The sequence below is a fragment of the Perca flavescens genome, chromosome 12 (assembly GCF_004354835.1).
Source record: "Perca flavescens isolate YP-PL-M2 chromosome 12, PFLA_1.0, whole genome shotgun sequence".
Taxonomy (NCBI): Eukaryota; Metazoa; Chordata; class Actinopteri; order Perciformes; family Percidae; genus Perca; species Perca flavescens.
This window is the reverse complement of record NC_041342.1, coordinates 10,914,766-10,940,977: the sequence shown is the minus strand read 5'-3', so window position 1 is coordinate 10,940,977 and position 26,212 is coordinate 10,914,766. Positions and strand designations below refer to the sequence as shown.

Genomic DNA, 26,212 nt, shown 5'->3' with positions numbered 1-26,212 from the left:
CGTTCCACAATTTGTTTTGCATTCTTGTGTGGCTGTCTTGAGGCAGCGGGAAGTGATCGCACCATTGACCAACAAAAACCTGGTCTAAAGTCAATAGCGCAGCATTTGCATTGTTATTTTAACAGTGAATTAGTAAAGTGCGCCTAGGCTTATGCACAGCGAGCGCACGCTATGCTTGTTACGCACACACAGGGAAGCGCAACACACAAACATGCAAAAGATTACAAATAAAAATATTACGGTGCAAATCCGCCATCATAATAGCAAACGCGCCAAGGTCCAAATCCACCTGGCTTTTAAAGGGAATGGGAGATGACCCTCTGATTGGTTTATTGCATGTTAGGCCTAAAACACACCTATGAATTAATGAAGACACTAAGAACAACCCTTTTGAACCATGCGCCCAGCTCACAGCCCCTTTTTTCTGCCATCAAACTAGCAAAAGTGGATTTGGACACACCCTAAACGCACCTGTGCAAGGTTGTTCACCCTTTAAAATAGGGCCCATAGGCTATATAAAGCTAGATTGCAGCCCTAAAGTAAGGGTTGGTTATGTTTACCATGACAGGAAGTGTAATGCAAGTCTGTTTCCATCAAAGTATTTTTATGCGCATTTTGAAGTATCTCATTAAAAAATATTGATGGAAACGGCAAAATTTGAAAAAACTTTTTCGCAAAAAAAGTTTTTACGCTCGCTTGTTTCGAAAAAGAGTTAATGTGCAAAATGGGAGATGGAAACAGCTTTGCCGAATAAGTTGTGACGTAGCGAATACGTAACTCACATGACTATTGTCCATCGGATGGGGAAAGGATCGGGACATGGGTCCCGTGCAGTGCCCCGTACACTTGTGGACATCGCGTATACACAGAACGGTTGTCTTGCTGACACCAAATGTCTCTGGCAAAACCCTGTATTCTGCACAGGTGCACAGTCTAGTTTATTCACTCTAAACCAGTGGATGGAAACACTTCTAATTTGTATTTTCTTTCTTTTTTGCGACATTTTAAAAGGTCACTTAAAATTTGCTTGACAATGAGATGGAAACATGACCCTACAAACAAGGAAACCATAGTTTCAACTTTATTATTTTAGAATAGGAAACCTTTTTTGCTGTGCCTTCAACAAATAGTTCACAGTCACAGATAATTTCACATGTCAATATTAAAACATAACCACACTGTTGGGTTGGGTTTCCTGTGAAAGATGCTGGCTATTTGTTCCGTACACAGCTAAAACTCGTCAGACCAAAGTGTACAGTAAATATGCATTTGCTGAAACTGCTTGTTGTACCAGATGGGCAGCTTTTCGGTAGAAAAGTTTACCCAAGTGCAAACTGGAATAAGATGTTTTCTATAGTCCTAGGCAGAAAAATTAAGTAAATAAGTCACTAAAACCACGAGGGCGTTTTTGCAAATGCCACATGAACAGCTGGAGTTTCAGCTCAAGTACATCTCAGGTACAAACATTGCGCAAAAGATACTTCAAACATTTTTAAATAAGTCCCATTAAAACAATTTATAAACAGCTTGACACTCGACAGTTCTCCACTCCTCTGCCTTCATTGTATCGAACTGGGAACTCGATACTCCTTTCAGGCTCTCAGCATGATGGGTAGTGTGAGGACACTCAGCAGGAGCAGCACGGCTGGCAGGGGAAGAGACAAAAGAGTGTTTATCACAAATGTTGGGTAATTAAAGCAGTGACCAAATTCAGTTTCTCTCTTCTGTATCCACCCATCCAGATTTGCTGACGTTTTAAGATATCCGTCTGTGATTTGTACCTCCGCCGCAATGGATGAATGGTTTGTGGTGCATTGAAAAATGACACTAATGAAGCTCAACAGCTTCATATCTTTCCACAAACAAAGTCCCTGGCACTCTGAATAATCCAAACACGTTTTCATTGAAACTATTTCTTCAGTAGAAAGTAGTTAGAATGAAAACTGCCACTGAGTTCTTTAGGTAATCAAGAGTAACAAGATAACAGTGTTTCTGGATGGACATGTTGCGTTTTAAACGTTTGAAGAGACCCTTTAGTTAGTTTAGTTTTAACCACTGTAAGACAGTTTACCTCATGTGGCTAGACCGCCCCAAATATCAGTTATTCTACATAATTGAATGTAATATAACTTTTATTCAATACTATAAATGTATTTAATTAATCATAATAATTCTATGGGGAAAGCTAATAAACACGTTTTACTTTCCTTCTCTTTTACAGGTCTGTAATTTTCTTTTAAGTTTATTTTAAAATTTCCTGGAAAAAAACTTTGTCATTTGGAAATGACAGAGAAAACAATTATCTGACTTTATAAACAGTTTTTAATGCTCCATTTACACCAGAGAACATTTGTATCCATTCATTACTCGTGTTGGTGGAGCTTTTGATCACACCACGTAAAATTTCTTTTCACACCACATAAAATTTATTTTCTTTTAAACAGGAAGAACTCCGTCTTCAGGCGAAGATCATCTGATGCAACAGATCCAGAACGGCGACTAAATGTACCCTGAGGTGACAGTGGCTGTATCTCATCACTCTTATTTGAAAGCTCCTCAACTCCTCGGTCCTTGGCTGAACCAGAAGTTGTTCTGTCCCTCCCATAGACAGTACATAAACTGGACCAACAGATCCTGTTGCTCTGCACGGAGACCAGTGAAGGATATTAGAAGCACTTTTCCGGTGAGCGCTGAGCGTTACTGCGCAGCCTCGAACTGAGCTTGAAAACGTAGATGTGACGTGAGCAACCTGTCTGAAAGTTGTAAGTCTTCTGGTAGCTGTACCAAGAGAAATCTCAATTGGGGCGGCCTCTAGCTCACCCAGTAAGAGCAAGGGGGTAAGCTTCGCTTCAGAACTCGAGCCATCATGGCGCCATTTTGTTGCTAACTGGCCATCACCTCCTGTTAGCATTCCGTTGACCGCCATTTTTTTTTTTACGTCACTTGACTGCGAATAACTTTACATCTGAAGCGTTTAAAGACTCTATTTGTCCGTTGTTTAGTTCCAAAGAAACACGACAATGTATAAAAGGCTCCATTACCTTGTACCTCACGTTATGGCTACGTAGCAGACGTTTTTGTAAAAATAGGCTAACGATTGTGTCATGACCAAGTGACTTACTGTCGCATAGTAGAGGAATTACCGTATAGTACAGGAGAAGCTCGCAGGCAGTTTCGACTTACATGAGATGTTTAGGTTTAATTACTAATGTTAACTAGCATGTTAGTGATCAATAATTAGCCTGTGCCCATGTTATCTCCTTACATACACCTACAGTCTCCGTATCTGTAAGATTGGGAATGATTGAGATTTCTCTTGGCAAAGAGGTAACTGTACGTACATGCTGCCGCCGACTTGAGCTGCAAAGAAGCTCTGGCCTCCCTGTCAAGGACGCTTGTCAAAAAGTACGGGGGAAGCTTTTTGACGCTTTGGCCGCTCTGACGTGGCAGCATTCTTCCATGTTCAACACACGATTGAGGAAAAAGCACAAGCAGCCACTGCATGGCCAATACATTGACCTAGAAACCTTTTATAAATTACATATATGACAGAATTTGTATTGTTTGTTGGTCGCAGCGGTGTCTGTTAGCAGTTAGGTCGCTCGTTAGCCACTGAACCGCAGCAGAATGCAGGCAGAGCGAGCAGCCGCCAGCTGTTGACCCGTACAGGACTTCACTGTGAGCAAGGCCGGATTTACCACCGGGCCGATTGGGCCTCCGACCTCTAGGGGGCCTACAAGACCCCACTAACTGTGTGGCCTCATCCTTTTTTTTTTTCTATTTAAAATTAAATTACAAATAAAATTAATTAATTAGTGTGTGTTTGTGTGTATGTGTGTTAACAATAATTTAGTTGCACACAAAAAAGTATTATGATCAGTTTTTAGGCTGTGTCTGATGACTAGAGTCAGGTTACCGCGGAAACTGTTGATAGCGGCAAGACAGGCGGTGGAGGATAGAGAGAGAGAGAGAGAGAGTAGAGGACATCGAGAAAACAAAACAAACAACATGGATAAAAAACGGTGGAGCAGCGGAGCCACCAAACGGAAAGCTAAAATGGAGAAGGATAGCAGAGAGGATTTAATTAAGAGTAATATTCCAACCATCTCCACTTTTTTCACAAGTCGTCTCGACGCAAATAAAGAGCCTGGCGGCGCCTGCGGTGATGCTAGCGATGAGGAGTTTAGCACAACATCCAGCCCGGCTATTTCAGATGAACAATTAGAACAAGATCAGCACCCTGAGCATCAGCAGCGGGACATGACAGAGAACCACAGCCCGGCTGGAGTGACAGACACCTGTTTACTCACTGCAGAGAATCGGTGAAGTATAGCTTTGTTGTTTTTAATAATTTTAGAACCGATCGTCGAGAGCCCCACTCGGTGCCGTGTCTGCGTGTGTGTGTGTGTGTGTGTGTGTGTGTGTGTGTGTGTGTGTGTGTGTGTGTGTGCGCGCGTGTGTGTGTGTGCGTGCGTGCGTGCATGTGTGTGTGTGCTGTAGTAAAGAGAGAGATTGGGAGAAGGAAGTTTGTGTAAGGTGGACCTGCTCACCACAGACCCAAATCTTCTCAGATGTTGCTACTGTCATATGCTGCACTGTTTCTTCATGTGGCACATTATGTTTGGGACATTGTATGGGTCACTTCTTATATCATAACAAGGTAATAAAATTTGTAATCAAGTGATGACTGATTAACAGTAATGTAAATGCAAGTATAGGCTCTTAACCTTGCAGTTTTGCACATATTTAAGACTCAATTTCTCCATTTCTTTGCACAAAACTTTCCAAAAAGTGCCATTTACCGGTTTATTTAAAAAAAAAAATTCCCGGGCTTAACAAATCCCAATTTAACCCCTGCTTAGGCCTATTCACAAGATGTTATGTTTTTTTTATTTGAATGTTATATGTATGTTACAGTTTGTTGGTCTTACCAGTAAAGAAGAATTAGTTTGCTGTGTAAGACAGAACGGGGTCATTCATATCAGACAATCGGACAGCGAGCAAGCATCTTTGCAAAGCCAAAATCACCTAACTGTAGGTCTGCATATTTAATACCGGTTTTGTCACCACCAAATATAATAATTTCTGCAGATAATGTAATACAAAAATGATAAATAAATAAAGTAGGCTATACTTCTTTCTCTAAAATGTAAAGTGTGCAAATATACAAACATATAAACCATAAGATAATACTGATACTGATACAGATTTTAAAGTGGAAAAGAAGGCAGTTGTGATTTTGATGACATGCTTTTTGAAGAAAAGGTTGCTGTCCAAACTAACTCCTGATGGTGTGGATGTGTGAGGAGGGAGACAGATTGCATTTACAGATGGTGAAGCAAAAGTTGTGCGATGTTTTGAAGAGGAATTTGGGACCGATGATTTGTCACAGTTAAGTTTGAGAAAGTTGGTTTGCATCCATGATTTAATTTCACTGAGGCCAATGGTCAAAGTGGAGTGAGTTAGTGGTGATGGATCTGGTGGAGATGTAGAGCTGAACAACATCGGTAATGGCGATACATTGTCAGGTGTCATTACATATCAGGAAATTATGACATAGAATAAAATAGTTGCCATACATTAAGTTGTGCAACTTAACTTTGAGAACTACATTTCACGCTGAGAGTGAGCTGTATAGGCCTATACGTATATATAAGTTATACGCAACCTATTTTCAGAGACAGTGAGAGAGAGTAAAAGAGGTGCTCAACAATCAGCTGTTTTTCCAAAATCAGCTCTTTAGGCTGTATTTTCATAGATTTTAATCTGCTTTATTGCAATAAATTATGTTGATTTTGTTCTGTGATAGTTTCAATTTTGTCCTTTGTTTTATAGATATTTACAGTCACAATTAACATCACAAGAAATGGAGTTGGAGAAAGTGGTTTTGTTTTAAACTAAAGAAAAAACCCACAGCTTACTTTTACTGTTTCTAAAAATGTAGATGCTGTGTGAGTTTGGGCCATAAGTTCTGAGAGGGTGGAGGGGGGGCCTCCAAGATTTTGTGCCCAGGGGCCTCTGCATCCTAAATCCGTGCCTGACTGTGAGTGGACTGTTTAGAGACCATGTGACCGGCAGGTAACGTTAACTGGTCCCTATACGCAAACAATGTCATATCATAAATTATAGGGAACCCAGCAACGGCGATTATGAGATTATGAGCTAATTTACATCGTATGTTCCTCCGGAATCAGCCATCGCGAAGGACGTCTATATTCCGATTGGTTGCTGGCGTTTGCCGCTGCTTACCGCTGAACCGCGTCATGCTCATTACCATAAAGTTGACATACTTTTAACTTTCTGCTCTGGTCGCTCAAAACGCGACGCCGACAGATTTGCTGCTCCTTGCGGCTGAGAGAAGCCAGCTTCCATTAAAAATGAATGACTTCTGGTAACTTTAGAAGCTCAAGTCGGCGGCGGTGTGTACGTACAGTAAGACGCGAGAAAGGGAGGCAAGTGGCAAGGCTTCGAGGAGGCAATTTAAGTGCTATGGGACATACCAAGCATTTTTCAGCGGACTCACTGTGCGTTGACTTTGATTTGTAACTGTGCTAATGTCTTGCTGCTTCCTGTTGCTCTGCCTGGCTTCTTTTGTTGCTTTGACTGTCTGTATGGTGTGTTTTTGACTTCTCTCTGTATATTTATCCTGTACTAATGTCTTGCTGTTTCCTGTTTTTTTGTGGTCTCAAAACATCTTGCCAAAGGACTACAGTTGAAAATTAGCCGACTGGCTAACACTGGCACATTTACAGAAATGTTAATTAATGTGAATTGTCCTTTGTAAATAAAATAAATGAAATGAAATGAAAGATTGTTACTTTGTCCATTTCCCACAATTAGTACCAAATGACATAGTTGTGGATTGCCCTCAAACGTGTTAAATTAGCAAATCTGTAACAGCAGTGTTTACCGTGAGGCTGGACAGCTCCAATGCTGTTGGCCATTGTTGTGCGGGCCACTGTTGTATTGGCCATTGTTGTGTTGGCCACTGTTGTGTGGGCCACTGTTGAGCTAGCCACTGTTGGTTTGACCACTGGTGGTACTGTGGTGGTGACGTTGCTGGCTGGGTTGGTCACTGTTGTGTTGACCACTGGTGGTACTGTGGTAGGGACGTTGCTGGCTGGGTTGGTGAGGTTCAGAAGGCCGCTGTTAAAGGAGACTTTGAAGGGGCCGGGACCATCTGAACGATTACATGAGGGGGACAGAGCAGTGGGAGGTTAGACATGTCCTTATCGACACCTGTGTGGGTAATAACTTCAGCTCACAATAAAATAAACATTTACAGTTGAAATATGTCAATCTGTGCCAGTTTGAAAGAGGAAGCAGCAAATCCTCGCATATCTCTGGAAAAGAAAGTTGCTAAGCTTAAAAACTCTCTGATTTATTTCTTATTTTTGCCAACAGGGTGAAAACAATAATTGCCGTGGCATTTATACCAGTAATCTGGTTACACATATGTGTATATGTGTATTGGCATGGAAAGACAGAATAAAGTTTTTATTTTTATTTATTTATGGTCAACTTGTCCTCTCTTAACACTCACAACGTTTTTATTTGTACATTAAGTGTATGCTTTGTATTATAGCATACAGTATTGCAGTGTGTGTTATTGTGTGTCCACTTACTATCAGTAATATTTCCAGTCCCGAGGAGGATGGAGAAGGTGGTGCTGTTCATGTTCGGAACGGTGAAACTACACTTGATCACATTTCCGTTTACAATGCCACTGATTTCTGTTGTTACCTTAAAAGTATGACACATAATGTGACACAAAGTAAGATATGGTAAGGTAAAAAAAGGAAAGAAAATACAGCAAAGTTTAGCACAGCAAATATATTAACAAACAACAATAATTAACACTTTTTGTTGCCTAATTTCAGTTGGAAAATGTGTTATGTATTTCAGATATGGTTCAATAGTTTGTTAAGTATTTGATCAATAAATGCATTCATGAAACTGCAGTTCTTTTTTGGAATATTCGGATTTCTTTCAATCACAAGCAATACAAAAATTGTGCATTAATCATCTTAAAGTGCTCATAAGTGCATGCATTATATTTTCTGTCCATCCATTCTTCCATATAACAATTAATAATTATAAAATAAAATATAATTTGCTTATGCCAACATCCCTCTATATGACAGTAAATTTGAAGCCTCACCTGATCTGAGAAGAAGCTCCCACTGTTGGAGCTGTTTTGAGCGCAGATGAAAAGCATGGTGGTACCCTGATGAAAGAAATAGGGGTTAGGATGAGATGACTTCTGAGAAGTGAAGACAATGACACATTCCAATAGTCATACAGTGTTTTGGTTAAGGCTGTAAATAAGCAAATGAAGTTATGAAATAGTCCAGAATTAGATCCCCGCTCGTCTTGTTTTGCATGTGTGTTCATCTGGATCCTTTTTTATTTATTTTGTGTCTGCTTACTTGTTTGCATTCTTCCATTCTTTGTGAGGTTATGTCAAGGATACATACGTGCTGGAAAGTCATTGCACAATATGCTTCACCACATTTGTCGAAGATATTCTGATTTTGTAGTTGTATGTATCTATTTATAGTCAGTTACTATACAAGCAAAATGTCCCTGACTTTAAATAATAATAAAAAAACTAACTGCAGTTTATTTTAATATTTTTAATATTTCTTTCTTTTATAGCTTGAAATGTAAAATTTCCGTTCATTGTTGTCAGTTTCCAAAAGCTGTAAAAAGTAAATGAAAATCCAGGTAACATCAACGCCGATCGATTGTGTTGAGTGTGAGTGGTTTAAATAAATGCCAATAAACCAGAGCACGTTTTTCTCCCATCCCAAAATTCTGTGTGGACTAGCCAGACCCTCCTCCTGCACTGTGGAGGAAGGTCTGGCAAAGCGAGACTACATTTAGGCAGAGCATCCCCAATAGCGGGGTGAGTTTGAAAAGAGTTAAAGTAAATATAATTTTTTTACTTGTGTGAATATTTTCAGAAACACATTTCACATTCATTCACATTCATTGAGCATCAGAGGCTGGCTAGCTGCTAGGCTATATCTTGCTACTAGCGTTACTATGCTACCTGCTAGCATGATAATTAGTGGTCAACTGGGTCAGTGCCAAAGCTATACACAAACATGTAAAGGTCATTATAAAGGTTAGTATTGTATGGTAAGTGCCTTTTAAATGCTTAAACTTTGAACTTTATTCAAAAAGTCAGATATCTTTTGTTTTGTGGGGGTAATGCTAGTTTGTTAGCCTTGCTCGTTATTTAGGCAGAAATATTGTTGAATGTTGGTAGTTGGTTAGTTAGTTTTTTGTCATGTCTTATCATAGACAGGCTATGGTCCTTATCAACTAAATAAATATTGTATCAAAGTCATCATGAGTCACCGGTGAACTGTATCTATGAAAGTTTAAACAAAGAAGCAAGTCAATTAGCTTTTGCTGGGAGCTTGGACAGGGCTTTATCAGAATCAGAATCAGCTTTATTGGCCAGGTTTGCGTAGACACACAATAAACATATGCTATAAACATGGATGCTGTATTACAATATTTCCCTAATGGCTACCATACAACTGGAAACCCAGTTTAGGAATAAAAGAACCTGATACATAAAACCATCAAGTAAGAAGACATCTGTGTTGCACCGCCAATTCTTTGCTATTTTATACTGTTGTGTCCTGCCTTGGTTGCACCAGATTGTTGTGGTCTGCAGAAGCGCAGATAACTCTCCTTTTTACATGTATTGGCTGTTAGAGAAACATTCCTGGTGGAAAGTTTTACATTTACATTTGTCTCTGTGTAAGTACACTGTGGAGATCTACTGTTTGTACGGAGTCACATATATTAAAGAACTTCCTGCTTTTAAAGGGACATGAGATACAGGTAGCCTATGTGTCCAACTTAGCAAAAAAGACTTTTTGATGCGTTACCTGGGAAGCATTCACAGTGAGTCCCAGTGCGATGTATCCCATGGAGACTCCGCTGAGTTGGAAGGACATTGCAGAGCCGTTGGCGATCACAGATGCAAACAGACAGCTCTTGTTTCCACTTGGATCACAGTTGTCTGGTGTCCGCAAACACAGTTTAGTGTATCCACAACCATTTTGAGAGATGTTCACCTGGTAGACAGGCACACACACACACACACACACACACACACACACACACACACACACACACACACACACACACACACACACACACACACACACACACACACACACACACACACACACACACAGATATATTATCTGCACTGTATTTGTTTTGATGTGTATACATGCAGGGCATTGTGTAAATGGTCAACACTGGCTGCTCCAATTGACAGGATGACTGAGTTAAACAGCCCACCACCAAAAGTACAATACTGAATCGCTGGAGTCGCTGTTCATGAACCATGTCTCAAGAGTTTTGTTTGGAAAAGTTATGCATATAATTTTAGGAGTTAGCTGCTTCTTGGAAAAGGACCAAAAACATGCTCTACACTACAAACTGATCAACATTTCTCAATAAAAGCATGCAGAGAAGTAAAAAAACAGGAAATGTTTTTTAAAAACTTCACTATACAGACATGTTAATGCAATATTAACTTAAATATTATGAGAATAGACCCCAACATTAACCCTTGTATTGGTTCACTTTTCTTTTTCTGAAATGTTTAACTTTGAAATAGAAGGAATATAAAATAGCTAGTGAGTGGTTCTTGCTATAAATGCAAGCTTCGTAAGCAACTTTTCAGTTTATTTTCTTAACCCTTGTGTTGTCTTCGTTCAAATTTGACCCGTTCTCAAAATGTCTATCTCAGAAGTATGGGTTTCTTTTTAACTACCATCATTTTAGTTACCCAAGAATACCATGGATGGATGATCCCATAGAATGCACTTTGCAAGTATAACAAAAGATCAGATCTCTACTTTCATTGAATTTTGGGTGTTTATTAAATTTGTTAGCATTCCAAAAAAAGCGGAAATGTTTCGGAACAGTATCCTGGCTGAACGTTGACCCTTCTGTGATTATCCTTCCTTTAATATTAGTCTAAATAATTCATAATGTCTGCTTCTCAAGAATTAGGTATAGTTTCCTATAAATTAGGTTTTTAATTGACCATGAATTCCAAAAATAAGTGTAAAACTATAGTGGTAGTAAGTTGGTGTTAGTGGTGTTTATACAATGGTAGAGAAAAGAAGTGTTAAACGTAAAAAAATAAAAAAGTGCCAAAAACATTGAAAAAGGGGCCAAAAGTGTCGAAAAAAAGAGACCAAACCATCAGAAAAGGTGTTGATTTTCAGTTTTGACCCAGAAGACAACACAAGGGTTAATTCTACAACTCAAATTTTGAATGGTGTCCTTAAACAAATGTCATAACTATCTGCATACTACAAAGAAAAGTGAAACAGGTATTGTGGTGATTTACAGTACATTGAGAGGATTAAAGTGAAAGAAATCCAACCTGTGTATTATTGGAAAATGGCAAGTAAGACGTTCCTTGGTCACCCGATGCCACATAAACCCCCAATGCAGCAACCAACAGGATCAATCCTCGTTCCATTCCTAACAAAAGGCAGTAAATGAACAACACATAGAGAGTTCATATTATGGGATGGATTTGAGAGCCTTTCTCACCCGCAGACTTGCAGTTTAGTAAATTGGAATTAATTTGGAATTTGGATAATTTGGAAATCTTAATGACTTCTAGAGATAATAAAACTGTCATACCTGATAACATCTCTGAGTTAGAATTTATATGAACTAATTATTAACGCAAGCACAATTATGACAAAGTCATAATTTGGTTCAGTGAAAATATATAAAAACAGAATCTGTATTAATAGATTACAATATATATTATGAAGAAATTAATGAAGAAAAAAAAAGAAAGAAAACCAGCTCTATCACAAATTTGATATAACACCAGAATAGTTCACAATTTTGAAAGGGAACTCTCTTAAATCATCTCAGTCCAAAAGTCTCTTACAATTGACCTAAATTAAACTTTATAAAATAATGAAAATGAATAATCAAGAATCCAAATGAAGTTTTCCTTAGAAACTTACTTGAGTTGTAAAAGTCAAATGTTGAGTTGCAGAAAAGTTCCTTTGTTCAGTTGGTTCTGGTCCTGTGTGTGCGTATGATCCTGCGGGAATCATTTAAATCAGCAAACATCAGGTGGTGGTGGGTGTAGGGGGGGGTGGCTGGGCTTTCTGTAGCATCCTGCAGGGGGTGTGGCCTTCACCTGGCTGAATACCTGCATGGAAATTGTATAACCCAGGAAGCAACCCAGCCATGTTGTTACGCTGAGCAGGATTTGACCCAAAAGCATCTCTGTTAAAACTTACTTGATTCTAAAGTTTATTGTAGTTGTGTTGTATCTACTTATAATGTAATCCGTGATCTTTTGGTGTACCCAAATGTTTAATCTACTTTCATATAAAATCACAAAACATGTTTACAGATAAAGTAAAATAAAGACTTATAAAGAGTCTTCTATTTTCTATTCTATTCCAAAATGGTAAAATCATCAAAAAACATATTTCACTTTTGGTTATAACTGAAGTCAGTAGGTGTTTTTAAACACATTTTCTTACACTACGTTTACACGTGGCCGGCTATTTTCATAAACGGACATTTCAACCTCTCCGTTTTCAAAAATAACATTGTGCAGTTTTCAGAAAAGTATTCTTTTACACGTATCCGCGTACATGTGCCGTCAATGCAGTCAAGAGCATGCCAAACCTGTAGGTGGCAGTGTTACGAGAAGCTCAAGCCCACGTTAGCCAATCAGAATCCCAAAATTAGCAACAACAGCAACGAATCACTTCCTCTCTCTTCTCTTCCTCACTTGCTCAGCTGCCTAAACCTCTGTTTGTCTCAGTTTACATGCAAACGTGCAAACAAAGTTTTCCAAAATCTCCACTCTGGCCGGAGTTTTTAGAAAGACTCGTTTTCAGAGGTGAATTCTCTGTTTGCGTGTAAACGAAGGGAAATATCTCCGTTTTTCAAAATAACCATGTACGTACACTCAAGATACAGCGGCTTCGGCTGCCTGAAGGGATACAAGCAAGGGGGTAAGCTTCGCTTCAGAACTCGAGCCATCATGGCGCCATTTTGTTGCTAACTGGCCATCACCTCCTGTTAGCATTCCGCTGACCGCCATTTTTTTTTTACGTCACTTGACTGCGAATAACTTTACATCTGAAGCGTTTAAAGACTCTATTTGTCCGTTGTTTAGTTCCAAAGAAACACGACAATGTATAAAAGGCTCCATTACCTTGTACCTCACGTTATGGCTACGTAGCAGACGTTTTTGTAAAAATAGGCTAACGATTGTGTCATAACCAAGTGACTTACTGTCGCATAGTAGAGGAATTACTGTATAGTACAGGAGAAGCTCGCAGGCAGTTTCGACTTACATGAGATGTTTAGGTTTAATTACTAATGTTAACTAGCATGTTAGTGATCAATAATTAGCCTGTGCCCATGTTATCTCCTTACATACACCTACAGTCTCCGTGTCTGTAAGATTGGGAATGATTGAGATTTCTCTTGGCACAGCTACCAGAAGACTTACAACTTTCAGACACGTTGCTCACGTCACATTCTCTCAGTTGGAGGCTGCGCAGTAAAGCTGGCCATCACCGGAAAAGTGCTTCTAATAGCCTTCACTGGTCTCTGTCCAGAGCAACGGGGTCTATTGGTCCATTATATACTGTCTATGGATACAAGACGAGCCGGCAATGCGCGCTGAACGCGACTCAGTCTCGTTCATCTGCCGCATTGCCCTGAGATTGACCCGCAGGAGGAGAGAGTTTGCCTGCGCTGCAGCTGCAGAGCAGGGTGTTGGCTGGCTGAAATTAGAACAAGAGGAAGATGCGCAGACCACCCCACCCCAAAAGGAACCGGAGAGCGACCGTGGAACTTTGATTTGATACAGAGGTCTGCGACTGGAGGACTCAGCACCTGTGGACTAACGGTATTTGGGCCAGTGGCGTAACAAGCCAACTATCCCTATGCAGGATTATCAAGGCGGGCCCCCCTACTACAGCACGTGATGACGGCGCAATGTCCACGAGTAGGCTACCATGAATAAGACAGGATAGGATCATAGAGACACAGCATATACGCGCACCACAACAACAAAAAAACACTGGTGAATGTGCACCATAACACATGAAAAATCACACAAGGGTGGTCCCTCCAGGATTTCGCAGCCTTTTTTTGAGATTGTTGCGGCCCAAAATGCCTGATTTCACTGTAGCTTTTGTAAAAAAATTGCTATAAAAGTTGCAATGTCTTTTGTATGTTTGCTGTAATGAAGTTGCAGAAGAAAGTGAAAGTTGCAAAAAAAGTTGCAATGTTTTTCGTACAGTTCTTTAAAAATAAAAAGGAAACTTGTTTTGGGGAGAATAATAATGATTACTATTAATTAATTACTCTGGGCTGAGATTTCCTAGGAACCTTACCAAAAAGGCTCAGGATGCTGCAAATGTTGGTATGATATGAAAATGGCTGGTGGATTTAAGACAATAAATTATAATTTATTGAATGAATCAAATTTGAACATATCTGTCAGTGGCTTGTTGATCTTTACACTGTTAGTTAATTTCCTACCCTGGCACACACACACACACACACACACACACATTCATACGGTTTAATAAAGTACTTAATGGACTTTAACTTATCATTGCACCTACAATAACAAGCGTAGCTATTCAGCTGAACACGCTAACTCTACCAATGTTAGACCCAGCTGAAAAAAGCTTCTGGGGGTTGTTTGGCTCGAGGTCATGGTGCAAAGGACCCTAGGGTAAAATTACTCCGAACCATCACTTTAAGGCAATGTTCCACACAATAGCAATAGAACCAGCAATTCTGTCTGATCACAATGCACTGATAACCACATTCCATTGTGATAGGTTAGGAGAAAGATCTAGGAGATGGCAATTTAACAATTCCCTTCTCCAGAACACAGCTTTTGATACAGAGTTTAGGGCCAAGCTGACGGAGTTTATATAAATCAATACTGACTCAGTTTCGGACCTGGCGTACATTTGGCAAGCCACTCAGGGCCGGCGATTGCCATAGGCGACCTAGGCAATTGCCTAGGGCGTCAAATGTGTTGGGGGCGCCGTGTCGCCCTTAGGTCTACTTCCCATTAATAATATGACAAGCGAAATAAAATGTGTTTATTAAACATGATCATCCTAGGGCGCCGCCTCAGCCACACGTTTACTTGTCAACCTTTCATTACGCAACGTTTCCAGTCTATGGGTCAGACTCAAACCCACGGAGCTCTGAAGCAGACCTGTGCGTTGCTTATGTCCACTCTCGCTGTAAAAATAGAGACGAGCAGCGGCACAGACACGGACCTGCTGCAGCGTGCCTTCCGTGGACGCGCTCTGCTGTGGGCATGCTGCGGCAGATGTGTCCCTATTTCTGCATAGTTTTGTGTTTCCACCTCCGATGTAGAGCAGCGTACAGCCACTTCCCTAAACTGTCTCATTCAAAGATCAGCGTCCCAAACGGGGCTCTGTGTCTGTCAGAAGGTCTGAGATCTACCGTATAAACAGAGATATCACGTAATGCACAGCAGACTATGGTGCAGGTGGATTATTTTCTGAAATATAGTGATTTTATTCTTGTAACAGTGTTAAGAATATCTAAAAGACGTGTTTGTTCTGATTTCTGGAAGAAGGAGGAGAGGCTGGGGTCGAATTAAAAGTTAAGCAAGAGGTACACATACTCTTTTAGTCACAAATTGAGCAGAACTAAATGATTTGCTAAGAAGGAGAGCTGAATTCATACTGCACAGGGTGAGGCAAAGTTATTATTTTAATTGAACCAAGCAAATCGCTTGCTCTGAAATTAAAACAAAGCAAGTCCAGAGCTGCTATCAATAGCATCTGCACGGACAGAGGTATCTCAACGAATCCTAAAGATATCAACGCCACTTTCCAATCCTTTTATTCAAAGTTGTATGCAATCTGGATCCGACACAGTGCCAAAAGTTCCTGAAAGAGCTAAACCTGCCTCTTCTTGGAGGAGGCAGAACAACTGGGTCAACCTATAACGTTAGAGGAACTCAAATCAGCGTTAAAAACAGCTAAGAAAGCAAAAGGAAAACACCGGGGTTGGACGGAATTCCATCAGAACGTGATGTTAAACTGTAACAAAACTGAAGTTATTGTGCTGGGCCCTAAACACCTCCAAACCTCATTATCTAAAGACATACTACTCTGGATGGTATTGTCCTGGCCTCCAGCACTACTGTCAGAAATCTAGGGGTTATTTTTGATCAGGATATATCCTTTAACGCCCATCTAAAACAAACCTCAAGAACAGCCTTTTTTCATCTTCGTAACATTGCCAAAATTAGGAATATCTGTCTCAAAACAATGCTGAAAAACTAGTCCATGCATTTGTTTCTAGGCTGGATTATTGTAATTCCCTACTGTCAGGTTGCTCAAATAAGTCCCTTAAGACTCTCCAGCTGATCCAGAATGCTGCAGCACGTGTTCTCACAAGAACTAAGAAAAGAGATCATATTTCTTCTGTATTAGCTTCTATGCATTGGCTTCCTGTAAAATACAGGATTGATTTTAAAATCCTTCTCCTGACCTACAAAACTCTAAATAGTCAAGCACCATCATATCTAGAAGAGCTACCAAGAGCCTGGGTCTGTCTGACGTTTCTTCCCAAGAGGGAGTTTTTCCTCGCCACTGTCGCACTGCTTGCTCTTGAGGGAATTACTGTAATTGTTGGAATTGTTGGGGCTTTGTAAATTATAGAGTGTGGTCTAGACCTACTCTATCTGTAAAGTGTCTCAAGATAACTCTTGTTATGATTTGATACTATAAATAAAATTGAATTGAATTGAATTGAACTTCTATTACAATACTTAGACATACTAGGGCCTACCATCTTACAAACTTTAAACATTGCCTATAGAGAGGGGCACCTTTCATCAACAAACCAACACTGCACTAATTTCAGTCATCCACAAAAGGGCAAAGATCCTATAGAGTGCTCAAACTACAGGCCCATCAGCCTCATTGGGACTGACATTAAGCTCTACTCCAAAGTCTCAGCACTACGCCTAGAACGCTTTATTGAGAAGCTAGTGCACCCCGACCAATCAGGATTTATTCCAAAGCGTCACGCTGCAGATAATATACGCAGATTATTCCATGTAATAGAAGAAGCCAAAAACCTTCCAACAACGGCAGCAGTTTTATCACTGGACACAGAAAAGGCTTTTGAAAGCCTAGAGTGGAACTATTTGTGGCAAGTAATCGAGAGGCTTGGTTTGGGAGCCAAATTCATTGACATGGTACATACTCTATATACGAATCCCACGGCCATAATCTCAACCAATGGCCTTCATTCACAGCCATCCCCCGTTGCACAGGGCTCGCGACAGGGATGCCCGCTATCTCCCATGCTATTTGCGATCTCTCTGGAACCGTTAGCCCAAGCCATAAGGAAAAACAAAATATGTAATGTCCAGATTAAATCCAATAACAACTCAATATGGTTATTTGCAGATGATGTTTTGCTGTATAGCTCTGACCTTGAGGACTCTGTCCCAAAAATATCTTTAAAGAATTTGGCTCAATCTCCGGCTATAAAATCAAATGGAATAAATCTAATCTTCTTCTGTTGAACAATGGACAGGCGACACCAGCTATTAGAGATACAATACTGACTACCAAAGCAAAATTACATATTTGGGCATCACCATTCACGCATCGCTACAGCGAGTTGTCCAGGATAACTATGAAACTATACTAAGTAGTGTTCAAAGGGATCTGGCCAACTGGTCTGCGCTGCCGGCATCGCTACAGTCCAGGATTGCAGTCGTTAAAACAAACATAGTTCCTCGTTTGAATTTCTTAAGTACAATGATCCCCTTACCCGCGCCAATACATTTCTGGAAGAAACTTGATACCATAATTCGGCAGTATATTTGGAATAATAAACAACCTAGGCTACCAAAAACACGGGAGGCCTGGCCCTCCCTAACCTTAAAGTATGTCACAGAGCCTTTCAGCTACGGGGCCTCAGAGTGTGGATGAACCCCTCATCTACAATCCCATGGAAAGAAATAGGGCAAAACCTTACTGGAAATCTAAGACTGCAAGACCTTGCCTTTACAGCTGTGTGTCCAAAAAAGTATATGCTAGCCTATGGCCCTATTATCACCAACACATTGACTAACTTTAAACAAGTCGAGGAGCAACTACAATACACCAATAAGTGGTATTTGAACATCCCAATTTGGCATAACATGCACTTAATGTCTGGTAACCAGTGGAGTGACAGATGTATTTATACTGTAGACCAGCTAATCAATGATGAAGGTATGTTAAGTTTTGAAAACCTGAGAGCTAGCTTTGAGGTCCCTAGGATATCCTTCTTCCTTTATCTTCGCTTAAGATCAGCCCTAAAATGTTATGGAGTACCATGGGGGAACAGTCTTGAGATGCACCCAATCATTAAATGGCTTGTTGATTCTCCTGTGAGAGGATTGGTGTCCAGGATTTATGCTAAATTAATACAAGCATCCGTAGGAGAACTCCCAATAGTGAAGAAATGGGAGCAAGAGCTGAGCCCAGAGGGGAACGTAATTAACTGGGAGGGTTAGGGTTAGGGTTAGGGTCAGGGGTTACCCAACATTTCCAACTGTTCCAATAACCCAAATCACCAGCAGATCCACTTCAACATATGCCATAGGACATATTGGACTCCTCAGAAGAGAGCTCTCTACAGCAAGGATCAACAAAGCCAAGTCATCGACTATGGACCTATGGAAAAACACAGCAGCGCAGGTATTGGTCCTGGTGACCTCAACACTACAAGAGTTAGAGGAAAGCAACTAGGCAAGGTGTGATTCCTGATTCCTGTTTTTTGTTTATTTTCTTTCCTTGAGACCGCAGAGGGTGGGGGTGGGAGAGGGTTGTTGTTCTTGTTCTTTTTTTTTTTTGAGATATAGAAATGTAGCGGACTCAGAACAAACCACAAAATCACCACGACACCACAGCTCTCTTTGGATCTTGGTTTTATTGAGTGAGTCTGTAATGACACAACATGTGACAGGGACTGCACCAGTTCCACACACCCTCCTCTCAGACTACTGTCTCTCTCAGTTTCCAAAACAGACTGAGCATAACAAAACATTTACACAGTCTAAAGATAACTAAATATTTACACAGTAAAACAAATGCAAAATAAAGTCGGTTCTTTGTTTTTCGACCACCAAAGCACCAGCTGCGAACCAGTAAAAGTGGTTCTTCAGTAGCACCAAATCATTGCTGGTCCAGAGGTAAGAACCGCTTACGTCAGTGGCTGGGGGCGGGGTTTGGCGCTAACTTTGCTGGGAAAGATGAGACGTATACAGTGACGTAAGACCTGGCTCTGTGCTGGCTCTTTAGCCTGTGGAAAAGCAAACCGGTTCTTTGGAGGCTCGTCAGTCGAACCAACTCCAAACTAGCACTAGCTCTAGCTCTGAACCAGCACCTAGTTCTTGTTGGTGTTAAAGGGGTAAGTTTGTGTTGGGGGGGTGCGCACCATTGTTACTTTCTTGAGCAATTAAATATATTTCTTGTTCTGCCTGTTTTGTGATATACATGCATACAATTTCTATATTGAAATAATATCGACATTATAATTCTGACTATGATGATTTTTCATTAGGCTATTTTTGGTGCCCCCTCAGCACTTTGTGCCCTGCGTGATGGGAGCGGCGGCGCTGGATGCAGGCGAAGGGCTGTTGCCAATCCGGGGAAGATCGACAAGGCTCGCAGATTTGTGAACTTTTTTCCACTGTGCATTACAGACAACCAACAGACTGTCACACTATGCTCACTGTAATTGTAAAGACAGTTTTTATTTCTTGACCCAGGCATTTAGACTTGACTGAACAGAGTGCTGCACAAGTGCTTTACGCTTTATATGTTAAGCTATATTTTTATATTGTGTTTTGTAATGTCAACCATTTCTACTGTAATTAACAATGTGGCACTTGTGATTCAACTACCTCTTTGTCTTGTGACAGTTAAGTTTGCCTTTACCTTGACCCACAGCAGTGTTTTGTGTGGAATTTACACTGGATTGTAAAAGATTTTCAACATAATCTTAAAAATATTGCTAGGGTTTGTGGTTTTTGAAGTTAATGCCCATTTCAAAGTTGTTTTTCTGAAGTAACAATAGGAACATGCAGTATAGTCATACAAGAAGACATTGGTAATTTGATAGAATTTGTAATTGATTAAAAGAGTCTAGTTTGGCTTTTATCAACATACATGATTTCTTAAATATTACCATACTTGAATGTTGACAAAGAAGGATCAGGAAAATGTAGTTTGTACCTTTGTGTGTCTTTATGTACTTGTCAAGTGCAATCACCATAAAAACCAAAATCATTTTAGATTAATTTATAGGCCACATTTAATTTTAAGATACGCAGTGAAGTGTTTAGTAGGTAATTGAAAATGCACTAGGTGCTGTTTAATCTGTGTAGGGTTATTGTAAATTGATAACAAAATTATGATTACAAATTGCAAAGGAAAAATAAACAACTTATTCAATGTAATGATCAACTCAAATGTACCTGAAATTTACTGCACTGACATTTTTTAAGTATGAAAACTAAAAACCATACATGCAATGTCAATATCTAATTCTAACAGTTTAATCCTAAATACATAAATGAATGGGTTTGAATGGTTTGAATGGTGAACAGAACCCAAATGCAGACAGAACACAGAGCCAGGAGTGTGAATTAACAGGGTTTATTTATAGTACTCAAGTATCGAGTCCAGGTTTCCGAGGGGGAAAAAAGCACGTCCAGGTTTGCAGGATGGGGAACGGGTCTGGTGGTTTCTGGGAAGGAGCGGGTCCGTCAGAGGAAGATAGTAGGCCGCCTAGTGGTGGGGTCCAGTGGTGGTTGTCTGGTCCAGTGGACGGCAGGAGCGAAGCGGTAGCAGGAGTCAGGTTCCAAATGCAGCTGAGGCACAAAAGAAAAGATAAGGACAGGCAAATACACAAATGACTCAACAGATAACAAGGTTTGTCATGCGCGAGACTAACTGCGGTCGGCTTGACTATGATCTGATGCAGAGTGGAGGATTGACCTGGGGCCTCATTTATAAAACTGTGCGTAGATTCTATTCTGAAAGAATTCAGAATTTTCGTACGCAAAAACAATATTCTGATTTATAACACCTTGCGGCGCACACCGGTACGCAAACTTCTCGTTATAAATACGGAACCGTGGTAAAGTTGGTTTTATATTTGGACGTTGGATATTCGACACATTCGAAAAATCTATTATGCAGCTTGCCCTTTCAACCTATTCATGTCAAACCACTTGTGATGAACTCAGCTAACCCCCCTACACATTGCACAAAGCTTCCATTTAAAAAAAAAAAACATCCTTTAATTTTTTAAATATTTTTTTATGTAAAAAAATGCTTTAAATCTATTATGCGGCCTGACCTTTTGACCTATTCATTTCAAACCACTTGTGATGAACTCAGCTAACCCCCCTACACATTGCACAAAGCTTCTTTTTTTCAAAAAACCCATCCTTAAATTTTTTAAATATTTTTTTATATTAAAAAAATTAAAGGATGTTTTTTTTAAAAAAAGGAGGAACAATGCGGATTCCGTCCTGGTCGTGGAACAACGGACCAGCTCTTCACTCGCAAGGATCCTGGAGGAGCCTGGGAGTATGCCCAACCGGGTCTACATGTGTTTTGTGGATTTGGAGAAGGCGTATGACCCGGTCCCCGGGAGATACTGTGGGAGGTGCTGCGGGAGTATGGGGTGAGGGGTCTCTTCTCAGGGCCATCCAATCTCTGTACAAACCAAAGCGAGAGCTGTGTCCGGGTTCTCGGTAGTAAGTCGGACTCTTTTCAGGTGAGGGTTGGCCTCCGCCAGGGCTGCGCTTTGTCACCAATCCTGTTTGTAGTATTTATGGACAGGATATCGAGGCGTAGTCGGGGTGGGGAGGGGTTGCAGTTTGGTGGGCTGGGGATCTCATCGCTGCTCTTTGCAGATGATGTGGTCCTGATGGCATCATCGGCCTGCGACCTTCAGCACTCACTGGATCGGTTCGCAACCGAGTGTGAAGCGGTTGGGATGAGGATCAGCACCTCTAAATCTGAGGCCATGGTTCTCAGCAGGAAACCGATGGAATGCCTTCTCCAGGTAGGGAATGAGTCCTTACCCCAAGTGAAGGAGTTCAAGTACCTTGGGGTTGTGTTCGCGAGTGAGGGGACAATGGAGCGGGAGATTGGTCGGAGAATCGGGCGCAGCGGGTGCGGTATTGCATTCAATCTATCGCACCGTTGTAGGACGAAAAGAGAGCTTAGCCAGAAGGCAAAGCTCTCGATCTACCGGTCAGTTTTCGTTCCTACCCTCACCTATGGTCATGAAGGCTGGGTCATGACCGAAAGAACGAGATCCAGGGTACAAGCGGCTGAAATGGGTTTCCTCAGGAGGGTGGCTGGCGTCTCCCTTAGAGATAGGGTGAGAAGCTCAGTCATCCGTGAGGAGCTCGGAGGAGAGCCGCTGCTCCGCTGCGTCGAAAGGAGCCAGTTGAGGTGGTTCGGGCATCTGGTAAGGATGCCCCTGGGCGCCCCCTAGGGAGGTGTTCCAGGCACGTCCAGCTGGGAGGAGGCCTCGGGAAGACCCAGGACTAGGTGGAGGGATTATATCTCCAACCTGGCCTGGGAACTCAGGATCCCCTGTCGGAGCTGGTTAATGTTGCTCGGGAAAGGGAAGTTTGGGGTCCCCTGCTGGAGCTGCTCCCCCCGCGACCCGACACCGGATAAGCGGACGAAGATGGATGGATGGATGGATGGATGGATGGACATTTTCCCAAAGTTGTTAGAACTTCTAAACTTTAATTGACAAATAAATTAATCTTGACAACAGCAAGAAATAAAACACTCTCCTACTCCCTAACATTGACAGTAGTTTTTATAGAGTTAGGGTTAGGGTTAGGGTTAGGGTTAATTTTCCTTCCGTGAACCGGATGTAGTTCCCACTCCGACCGGTCCTACGAGAAACCAATGCGTGCAAAAGGTTCCTAGGTATGTATCGAATGTAAACAAACCGGCATTGGGGGAATACACACGCTATCTCGCCTGCAGTCGGAATGGAAGGGGTTTGATGCAAATTAGCGACAGTCGGCGTTAAGGGGTTAATATTTATAAAAAAAAATTTATCCACACAACTACTTAATGTTACTACTATCACTTATCAAACTACAGCAGAAACTAAGTCAAACACAATACATTGAACTTTTAAATACCAATGACTGCTAAAGTGCTACAAGTTGGTCTGTCCTTTCAGCAAAAATGATTTTCTGGCATCATTATAATCAGAACACATTTCAGACCTCTGAGTCGACGCGCTCCCCCTGGCTTTGTCCAAATGTGAGGGTGACAGTGATGCTGTGTGGGTGCCACCGCGGCGGGGATGATAGGGTATGTGCCTGTTCTTTGGGCGCCTCCGGGTAACGTTGCCCAACCTCTCGGGCGAGGTATATATATTTCAGTATATTGCGGTGGCCCTTAAGTGCAAATCACAACAGCAAATAGAAAAACGCGACAGCTAATCATAAAACCCAATGGCAAATAGGAAAACAAAACAGCAAATATGAAAACACTTAAACAAATCATAAAGCACAATGGCAAATAGGAAAACAAAACGGCAAATCATAAAACACAATGGCAAATAGGAAAACATGATAGCAAATATGAAAACACTTCAACAACTCATAAAACACAAAGGCATTAACTTCTACCGGAAAAGGTAGGGCCTATCTAGCAGAGGACAGACCCTCCTGATTGGACAGACAGACTGTCTGTCTTTTAAAAGACAGTCTGTCTGTTACATTTTCAAAACAGTTAACACAGGCAGAAACAGTGGCAGTCATGGTCAAAATGACACATTTTGTTTGCAAAAGGCTCTAACCGTGCCAAAACATTTAAAATATGTAACAAAAGCTAATTTTGCTTTCAAACAACACAACTTGCAAACAAGTGTATAAGCTGTTCCAATCAACCATTACACAGTGGACGACAAAATACATAATACAGCACGAATCGGTGCACCATTGCTTGTCATTGTAGCCTATTACTGGACTTGGCTTTCATGTCAGTGCCATTTGTTGTCAAATTTGCCTTCTTGCAAAGAATTGGATCCAGAATCAGAAATGCTTTGATTCAAATGTTATTGATTCCATTGATTCTTATTTTCAAACTGCAGCTGAAAACTGAAATATTGTAAATATTACACAAAATACATGTAAACCAAACCAAAATTAAATTTATTTGAGTATAAGAAATTAAGAAAATAAAAATAAAATCTATTTCAGTAAAGTATATAAACATCTATTACTGTAGAGTATAAGAAATAGCCACTGTTGATACTCAGTCTCTAATGTCTTGAGGATGGGGCCACATGGCCTAACCCTGCAGACTGATTGCTAATTGAAGATTTGTGTCAAGGAGTGTCAAACAGGTGCTTCAGTGATTTCATACTGATGAAGGTAGTTGCTAATAGTTAGGAACAGATGGTTTCTGTTTGGTTACCATAGCTGAAACAATGGAGTTTGGACTGCTTGAATGACATCCGTGTTAACTGTTCTGCAAAAGGGTGGGGGAAATGTGTCAATCCAATGAGAAAAGGTTAACACATTTGAAGGAGGTGTCTTCTGCTCTGCTGAGACAGTGATGATGAAAACCGAGTGGATCCCACTTTCTTTAAGCAGGTCAAAGCAATCAAGAAAAACTGTAAAATCAATGAGACCATAATTAAAAAAATGAACCTCATTCTGTATTGCAGAAGACTTAAAACTAGCGATTGAGACTGTTGTAATGTAATAAATCAAGTGAGAAGTGGGTCATTTTGCCATAGACTACTATATAAACTGACCTCTTTTTTGCAACTGCACGTATCGCCCCCTGCTGGAATTCAGATAGAATGCAGGTTAAAGGCACTTACTTAGGTCCACTAATATACAGTCTATGTTTCCAAAACAGACTGAGGGAGAGAAGCTATGCACATGTACCACAATACACAGGTGATTTGCCGATCACAATTATCAACATACAGTATCTAAACGAAAATAAATGTACATGAAACATTACTGCTTTCTTTTGGGCTGAAAACAATTCAACAACAGTGACAATCTGACACATTCACTGCATTTTAAATGACATTATGAGAAGGGAGTAGTGACAAGTTTTACTCTAACTGGCAGCTCTTTGCTAGTCATGTGTTTATTGTAACCCATGCGTCATGTCAGCAATGCCATTGCCTAACAGAATAGATATTACACCTGAGTGTACAGTTACAGTCAGGGTGTCAGTATGTCAAGCTGATAAAAAAAGTGATCTAAAATATTGTCAGATTACATTTTTCTCCTCTGTTTCCAGTTAAGGAACTTTGATTGATTTGTTTCCTGAAGTTGTTCAGAAGAGGTATCATATACAAAAAAGAGAACAAAAATTCAACAGTAACCAAACTTTGATTTAAAAGTAATGTTAAAGGGCAACTATTATATATCATTTTCAGGATTATACTTGCATTTTGTGTTTGTACTAGAACATGTTTACATGCTTTAATGTTCAAAAAACACTTTATTTTTCTCATACTGCCCATGGCTGATGCACCTGTATTCACCCTTTGTATGAGATACTCTGTAGGAGCACTTGTCTCTTTAAGCCCTCCTCCCAAAAAAGCCCAGTCTGCTCTGATTGGCCAGCGCGCTTCCTGGAATCTCCGCTGCGCTCCAGTTTTGTTTCACCAGTTCGTTGCTTCTGCAACAACGTATATAGCAGTAAAGTGACTGGAATTTGGGGAGAAATTACCAGCATTAGTCGCCAAGATTACAGCTATGCTGTGTTAACATGTAGCTACTTAATAGTTAGCAGTATGCTAACATTATATTGTAGTGAAACGAAGCAGCACTTTCTAGCATCAAAAATCGCAGATAAAGGCTGCTGAATCAAACACTACCCAATCAGACATGTTTCAGATGACTATTGTCCCAGTATCCATCGGATAGGGGATATGGGTCCCACCCAGTGTGCCGCACACTTGTGGCACAGGGTGAATAGTCTAGTTGAGATGCACTATAGCCTGTGCCTCAGCCACATCGGGTAAATTGATAAATAGGTTCAACAGCTTGAATCAGACCTGCACATCGCATACACCAAAT

At 40.7% G+C, this 26,212-nt stretch overlaps 1 protein-coding gene and 1 long non-coding RNA gene across 2 annotated transcripts; both read right to left on the bottom strand.

The window, feature by feature from the left end:
• Positions 1-1,053: 1,053 nt before the first annotated feature.
• LOC114565755 (uncharacterized) lies at positions 1,054-2,649 on the bottom strand. Its single transcript, XR_003693969.1, has 2 exons — positions 2,510-2,649; positions 1,054-1,645 (listed from the first exon to the last, which is right to left on the bottom strand). It is a non-coding gene; the product is annotated as an uncharacterized LOC114565755 (long non-coding RNA).
• Positions 2,650-6,084: 3,435 nt separating this feature from the next.
• Positions 6,085-11,704, bottom strand: LOC114565248 (uncharacterized). Its single transcript, XM_028593172.1, has 6 exons — positions 11,695-11,704; positions 9,909-10,042; positions 8,162-8,227; positions 7,626-7,743; positions 6,911-7,180; positions 6,085-6,095 (listed from the first exon to the last, which is right to left on the bottom strand). The coding sequence occupies exons 1-6, from the start codon at positions 11,702-11,704 to the stop codon at positions 6,085-6,087; spliced, it is 609 nt and encodes a 202-aa protein (XP_028448973.1).
• Positions 11,705-26,212: the final 14,508 nt, after the last annotated feature.